This window comes from Eubalaena glacialis, chromosome 7 (assembly GCF_028564815.1).
Source record: "Eubalaena glacialis isolate mEubGla1 chromosome 7, mEubGla1.1.hap2.+ XY, whole genome shotgun sequence".
In the NCBI taxonomy this organism is placed as follows: domain Eukaryota; kingdom Metazoa; phylum Chordata; class Mammalia; order Artiodactyla; family Balaenidae; genus Eubalaena; species Eubalaena glacialis.
The window spans coordinates 73,097,427-73,105,518 of NC_083722.1; the positions used below are offsets into that span (position 1 = coordinate 73,097,427).

General features: G+C 54.5%; 1 protein-coding gene across 1 annotated transcript; it reads left to right on the plus strand.

The window, feature by feature from the left end:
• The first annotated feature begins 3,316 nt into the window (after positions 1-3,316).
• Positions 3,317-6,843, plus strand: LOC133094683 (protegrin-2-like). The gene is made up of 5 exons (XM_061195338.1): positions 3,317-3,630; positions 4,655-5,043; positions 5,681-5,788; positions 5,931-6,002; positions 6,607-6,843. The coding sequence occupies exons 1-5, from the start codon at positions 3,534-3,536 to the stop codon at positions 6,715-6,717; spliced, it is 777 nt and encodes a 258-aa protein (XP_061051321.1). The 5' UTR covers positions 3,317-3,533; the 3' UTR covers positions 6,718-6,843.
• Positions 6,844-8,092: the final 1,249 nt, after the last annotated feature.

Below are 8,092 nucleotides of genomic sequence, written 5' to 3' on the forward strand. Positions count from 1 at the left end.
ATTGGAGTATAACTGCTTTACAATGGTGTGTTAGTTTCTGCTTTATAACAAAGTGAATCAGCTATACATATACATATATCCCCATATCTCTTCCCTCTTGCATCTCCCTCCCTCCCACCCTCCCTATCCCACCCCTCTAGGTGGTCACAAAGCACCGAGTTGATCTCCCTGTGCTATGCGGCTGCTTCCCACTAGCTATCTATTTTATATTTGGTAGTGTATATATGTCCATGCCACTCTCTCACTTTGTCCCAGCTTACTCTTCCCCCTCCCCGTATCCTCAAGTCCATTCTCTAGTAGGTCTGCGTCTTTATTCCCGTCTTGCCCCTAGGTTTTTCATGACCATTTTTTTTTTTTTTAGATTCCATATATATATATATGTGTTAGCATATGGTATTTGTTTTTTTCTGACTTACTTCACTCTGTATGACAGACTCTAGGTCCATCCACCTCACTACAAATAACTCAATTTCGTTTCTTTTTATGGCTGAGTAATATTCCATTGTATATATGTGCCACATCTTCTTTATCCATTCATCTGTCGTTGGGCACTTAGGTTGCTTCCATGTCCTGGCTATTGTAAATAGTGCTGCAGTGAACATTGTGGTACATGTCTCTTTTTGAATTATGGTTTTCTCAGGGTATATGCCCAGTAGTGGGATTGCTGGGTCGTATGGTAGTTCTATTTTTCGTTTTTTAAGGAACCTCCATACTGTTCTCCATAGTGGCTGTATCAATTTACATTCCCACCAACAGTGCAAGAGGGTTCCCTTTTCTCCACACCCTCTCCAGCATTTATTGTTTGTAGATTTTTTGACGATGGCCATTCTGACCGGTGTGAGATGATATCTCATTGTAGTTTTGATTTGCATTTCTCTAATGATTAATAATGTTGAGCATTCTTCCATGTGTTTGTTGGCAATCTGTATATCTTCTTTGGAGAAATGTCTATTTAGGTCTTCTGCCCATTTTTGGATTGGGTTGTTTGTTTTTTTTGATATTGACCTGCATGAGCTGCTTGTAAATTTTGGAGATTTGACTTATGCTTGAGGTCTTAAAATTCCCATGATTTTGCACTAGGGGCCCCACGTTCTCATTTTGCAGATGACGTAGCCAGTTCTGGCCAGTGGTGACTCCACACTTGTCACAACACAGGAAGGAGGTCCTGGAAGCCATTCTGAGAGAACTTATATCCCTGGGTACTTGCCTCGAAAATGCCTGAGTCCTTGCCCTCAGCCGTGAGCAGTCAGAGGGCAGGGGAGAGCCCAGGAAGGGAAGGAAGAGAGTGGGAATACAGAGCAGAAGGGGACCCCCAGAACAGCCCTTCAGTGCCTCTGGAGGGGCAGTTTCTGCCTTCCCAGGGCATCTATGACCAGATGCATTGACCTTCACTAAGACAAGCCAGACTGTGGGGAGGGACCACAGAGGCACCCAGGAAAGGTGAAGGTGTGTGGGCCTCGTGTGCAGTGCCCCGTCTCACTCCATCCTCCTGGAAGCTGGGGTCCAGATAGGCTTGACCTGCTTCCTACTTGCAGCACATGGTCTCTTGGAGGCCGACCCTGAGACCCTGGGGTTTGCAGGTCTTTGTTCTGGTAGAAGAAAGAGGGAGGATGTGCCTTCTCAGATGTACCTGAGGCATCCAGACTCCCCTCTGGGGAGGGGACACCCTCTTAGGCTCTCTGGGGACAGGCCTGGCGTGGGCCCCCCAACTGCCCTCTCTATACCCATGTCCCCAGTAAAATCCCACTCACGGGAATGGTACCCATGCCCACCAGTCTGCTCCAGGTCTGGGGCTGGCCCTAAGCCTGATCCTCTTCTGCAAAGCTCAGGCACCCACCCACTCAGCCTCCACCTGGGCCCAGCTCACCTTGTCACACAGCCCCAGATGCTGCGGAGAGGAGCTGGTTAGGCGTTTGATTGAGGTGGAGTAGCGCTGCCCTCCTGCTAGCTGCTCTCCTTCTCCTAGGCCCGTGCCTGGGAAATCCCAGTCTGGCTGAGGGCTTTCCAGGAGGACAGAACCTCCCCAGCTCTTTGTTTCACATGAAGTGGTACAAGGGAAAGGAGGAAGCTGACCCTGAGCAGAGGGTCCTGACCTTCATCCCTGACCCAAATTCCCACCCTCACAGCATCCATGGCTGCCTTCCCTGCTCACTGCAGAGGGCAGGAGCGGGGGCTGAATTCTCTCCCCTTGTCCCTGTAGGAGGGCGAGCGTGGTGGGTGAGTCGGGGGCAGTTGATCCACGTCCAGGTCTGTCATTTTTCAGAGAGTGGGGGGGCCTTGTTGGAATGATATTGCCTGTGGGTCTCATTTTATACTCATCAGCTGGTCAAATCAGAGAGCTATTGGGTGTCCCCACAGTTGGGGACACAGCAGCTTAGGGTCCAGTTCTCTTTCCCATGAAGTGTCTGGACAGGAAGGATGGCTGAGAGGAGCAAAGGAGTGGGTGATGTAGGATCAGGGCTCATACCTGACTTTGTTGGGGTGAAGGGTACATGAGGATTTCTCAAGGACCAGATGTGGAGTCAGGGGCAAACTGCCTGGGGACAAGGGCTGTGATGTCTTTCCTGAGAAGACTTCCGCTCTGATAGGCTATGAGGACTAAACCAGGAAAGCCAGATGCTGGAGGCATGGAAGGCAGGGCCCCCATTACAGGAGGTGCAGTGTGAGGACCTGGCAGAGGACCCTACACGGGATGCAGGGAGGATGGGGAAGGGGACTTGAGTCTGAAGGGTGAGCAAATGGAAAGGTCCAGAGACAGGAATGCACAGGGAGGGTTTCATAATACCCAGTAACCATGTGTATTGCTAATTATTTTCTACTGTCATCACCTCCTTTTCCTCCCTTGACTTGGGGAAAAGACACAGCTTGACCAAGAGGCCCTTGGGGCAACACCTGGACTGGGAAACCAGGTTGCACAGAACCCAGCTCTCCTTCCTTCTCCAAGGCTGAGTGCGCAGCCAGCGCCATCCATCCAGGCTGCCACCTTCTGAGGTGCCCTGGCCATGCCCCCAAGAGTCCCGCAGGCCGGCTGAGTCCAGGAGCTACCCCAGGCCTCACAACTACATGGTCATTCCTCCAGAAAACTGTACAAGAATCTCCTTCTTGGCCTGTGGCCCCTCTATTGCTTTAGCCCATGATCTTTCCGGCTGTGTTCTCACCACCTCCCACACTGGCCCCCCCAGCCTGGTGTCTCATCCACAGCACTGGACAGGGAGCCACTGGGGGTCAAATCAGAAGAGACTTCCTGAGGCTGTGGGAGCCAAGAGGAGGAGGTGCCATTTCTGGTTGGAGGTCAGGGAAGCCTTCCCCAGGCGGAAGGGCAGGGCAAGCAGAGGGATCAGGCGCAGAGACGGGGAAGAGCAGGGGGCTCAGCGCTGTCTGCGTGGTTGCGGTGGATGGGGCAGCCTGACACCTGAGGCCTGCAGGGCAGGGGCTGAGGGCAGCAGGGAGCATCAAGACCCAGACCCTGACGCCCCTGCCTCAAGGCAGCGGGGGAAATGGCCACATCAGTGCTTGGCATGAGCCCCTAGACAATGGTGTGGAGGGCGGACAGTGGTCTGGGGAGAGCCTGGAACCAGAGAAGGCGGAGTCCGGAGGCTGTGGCTACGCTTGAGAGGAGAGAAGACGGCGGTAGGAGCTGGGCCGGGCTGGTGGGAGGCCAGAGGGAGTGTCCTCAGGAGGAAGAAGGAGCAGGTGGGGCTCCCAGGCTTTCAGCTCAGGGCTCCTGCGGCGGCACCCAGCCAACAGCAGCCAACAGCCCAGTGCGGACAACCAGGGGCACTCATGGGAGTCTTGAGCTCAGAGATACAGACCAGTGATGTGTGTCCTTGATAACTGGTATCTTGAGAAGGGGTTTGCCCAGGAGTGTGTGAGGACTGGGAGGAGAAGCAGCCCGGATGCACCTGTGCCAGCCCTGCCTCTTAGGAGGAGGGTCCTTGGAGGAGACCGAGCAGGAGCCACTGGGGAGGCAGGAGGGCACCCAGGAGAGTGGCATCAGGGGAGAACTGGTCAAGGGCCATTTCAGGAGGACAGAGGGGTCCCCAGAGTCTGTATAGTCGAAGACAAGGCTTGAGTGTGAATTTGGATCCAGTGAGGACTGGCCAGCCTGCAGTGGCCTTGAGTGTGAGAGACGGCAGTGAATTGGGGTCCCAGTGCAGATGACCCCTCCCATGCTTGGTTGAGGAGGGGTCAGGGGAACAGGCCATGTCTGGTGGGGACCTGTGGAGAACTATTTGACCCAGAAAACGGTGTGGATGAATCCAGGACAGGAGACAGATGCAGCCAAGCCCCTGACTGGCGGAGGGCTGGACCCAAGGACAGGAAGGTGGAGGTTGAAGTCTGCCTAGGGACCGGCTGTGCGGGTAAGACTCTAGGAGGGGTTGGTGCTGTCATTCATTCATCAGACTTTAACTGAGTGCCGCTTGGGTTCCAGGCAGTGCCTGGAGTTGGAGGTTGGTGCTGAATACACTCCTTTACCCTATTCCTGCGGAGGCCAGAGTGTGGAGGCAGAGGGGACGTAAGACAGAGCCTGGTCCTCCCTCTCCTGGAGGACTCAACGCTCTTGAGCAACCCTGCCTATGACACTCCCCGTGGGCCCCAGGAGAGGCCAAGATGTTGTCAGGGAGATGGAGAAACCATTTCTTCACCTTCACAGGAGGCTTCCCTCACCCACTGCCCAGCAATCCCGTGAGGCAACAGCAGGGGCTGAGGCAAGTCCAGCTCACAGCCGGGGAGGAGATCAGGGAAGGGGCAGGTCAAGGAGACCTGTGTTTGGGCCATTGCATCAGGCCCAGGAGGGACATAAAGAACGGTCCTGCATGCTGGGAGGAGACCGACTTTGGGACCATGGAGACTCAGAGGGCCAGCCTTGCCCTGGGGCGGTGGCCACTGTGGCTACTGCTGCTGGGACTAGTGGTGCCCTCGGCCAGTGCCCAGACCCTCAGCTACAGGGAAGCTGTGCTCCGTACTGTGGATCGCCTCAATGAGCATTTCTCAGAACCTAATCTCTACCGCCTCCTGGAGCTGGACCCGCCTCCCACGGCCGTGAGTCAGGAGGGGCCTGGGAAGGGGGCTGCCTCCCGCCAGCCCTGGCCACACTGTCACCCCCTCTGCTCAGGCTGTACCTCCTGTCAGGAAGGGACTTCTCCCTCTAGGTGGGCTCCCACCTCTTCCAGGAAACCTTCCCAGAGCTGGGTCCCCTCCCAGCACGAGGCCTCCTGCCTTAGCATCTCTACTGTGGAAACAGGTGCCCTGTACACCCTGTTGGGGCTTAAGGGACTTCTGCGAGCTCCAGGGATAGAGGGTGGTCACTGGCTCTGAGATGTCACTACCCTGTTTTGAGTCCCCTCTGCACTTCTTTGTTCCCTACCAGGGAGGGCTCTGCTCAGCCTGGAGGTGCCAGTGACAAGATCTCTCCCTGCAGGCAGCCCCTGACTTCCCTCAGCCCCTCAGAGGTGCAGGTGTTCTCATCAGAGCTGGTGTGAGATCCACTCCTGCTCTCTGTGTGCCCACGAGGCCAGGAGTGGGCTCTGTCCCCTTCCGCTGTGCACCCAGCACCAAGTCAGGGGCCAGGCACACAGGAGGGGCTGGAGAGGCTGCCGTCTAGGTGAGAGGCAGGGAGATAGATCAGAGAAGGAAGCATGAGTCTGAGCTCAGTCTCCTTACTATGATCCTTGACCAGGATGGCGACCTGGACACCCCGAAGCCTGTAAGCTTCACAGTGAAGGAGACCGTGTGCCCCAGCACGTCCCAGCAGCCCCCGGAGCAGTGTGACTTCAAGGAGAATGGGGTGAGGCTGGGGCCTGGGGGCACTGGCGGATGCTTCCCAGGGATGTGAACAGGGGGCTTCTGGGAAGATTTCCAGCCCCTGTGTTGAGTTTGGGAGGTGATGACTCAAGGGTTCCAGTTTGACCTCGAGCCTCCCTTTCCAGCTGGTGAAACAGTGTGTGGGGACAGTCACCCTGGACCAGTCCAAGGACCAATTTGACATAAATTGTAATGAGGTGAGTGGCCCCTTCTGTGTTGTAGAGCTGATAATGGGATGGGTTGTGCAACATCCTTTGGACCAAATACCCGCTGCCCCTTCGAGGGCAGAGAAAGGCCCTCCTACCCTGGCCCCTCCCTCACCCAAGCCCCAGGTCTCCAGGACTGGCTCTGCCATCCCTTAGAGCAGTGGTTCTCTAAGTGGGGTCCCCACCCGGGAACTTGACAGAAAGGCAGATTCCCAGGCCCCACTCAGACCTCCTGAATCAGACTCTGGGGTGGGTTCCAGCCATTTGTATTTTCACAAGGCCTCCAGGGGATTCTGACTGCTGAATTCTGAGAGGCACTGACTAGAATAATGGGCTTTCAGCTCCTGCTCCTGTCCAGCTTTGCTGGGATGGGCTTGTGATCCTGGGAAGACCCTTGCCATCTGTGGGCCTCAGTTTCCCCATATGTCTGTGGCTGTAAGGATTCAACCACGTGCTCCAAAGTTCACAGCTTAAGGGTGAACAGGGCCCAGTGCTCCTGGTGTGTCTGTTAGGGGGTTGTTCATGTGGGGAGGGAGGGGCCTCGTCTTGACCCCTGCCTAGTCACAAAAGAAATAAATTTCGTTGTGGTTCACAGCTTCAGAGTGTCAGGAGAATTCGTTTCCGGCCTCCACGTTTGCCAAGGCCAAGGCCACTCCCGTGGTTCCCGCCAAGGCGCCCCTTTCCAAGGATTCCCGGAAAACGGTGAAGGATTGCCTGATGTCATACCCATTAAGGGCTTTTGGTGAACCCTGATCCCAGGGAAGAGTCCTAAGGGTCTGATATGTTCGGCTCAGACTTCTGGACGGTGAAAAATAAATTCTTGTGAAAACAACTTCCTCCAGGCTTCAATTTCAATTTTCTCATTCTTACCACTTACTGGGACCAAGTCCTTACCTCTGGGATGCCTCCTCTGTGTGTGTGTGTGTGTGTGTCTGTGTGTGTGTGTGTGTGTGTGTGTGTGTGTGTGATCACTCCTGTAAACACAGTCATGGGTGAGGCAGCTGTTCCTTCCAGGCGGGTATGGGGAGAGGCAGCAGGGCCAAGAGGTCCAGCACAGCGTCTCCATTCTCGGGTCCCTCCCGTGCCCTTCATACACCTCTGCCCTCCTCCTCCAACCCCCAGTAGGGACTTAAGGAGACCTGCTTTGTGTGCAGTGCTGGTGGGGATGCTGTCCCTGCTCACATGGAGGTGACAGTCCGGAGGGGCCAGGCATTTGTTAAACACTCACAGAGACGCAGTTCAGTCTCAGGGCTAAAGCCTACAGGTACAATGCCCATAGCGTTCCACTTCTCCTTGACAATCTGAAGTCTGGAAAAGCCTACCCCTCTTGGCTTTTCCTCTGGCATTGAACACATCACTGTTTCTTTAGCTGGGTCCGAGATTTCAGTGGTGGGCTTGTGTTTAGGGAATCACCTGCTACAAGAATATGCAGCATTAAAAAGAAGCATCCTGAGATGTAGAGAACAAACCTATGGACACCAAAGGGGAAAGTGGCAGAAGAGGGTGGTGGTCGTGGTGGTGGGATGAACTGGGAGATTGGGATTGACATATATACACTAATATGTATAAAATGGATAACTAATAAGAACCTGCTGTATAAAAAAATAAATAAAATAAAATTCAGGGCTTCCCTGGTGGCGCAGCGGTTGAGAATCTGCCTGCCAATGCAGGGGACACGGGTTCGAGCCCTGGTCTGGGAAGATCCCACATGCCGCGGAGCAACTAGGCCCGTGAGCCACAACTACTGAGCCTGCGCGTCTGGAGCCTGTGCTCCGCAACAAGAGAGGCCACGATAGTGAGAGGCCCGCGCACCGCGATGAAGAGTGGCCCCCGCTTGCCGCAACTAGAGAAAGCCCTTGCACAGAAACGAAGACCCAACACAGCCAAAAATAAATAATAAATAAATTTTTTTTTAAAATCAAAAAAAAAAAAAGCATCCTGCTCATTGGGGTGAAGAGCTCGGCATGAATGTGAGAGACACACAAAGTGACACACGGGTCACATCTCTGTGTGCCTGGGTGTTTCAGACACTGTCCATGTCTTGCCCACTCCCCATTCTCTAGCTGAACTTTGCTCTGGGG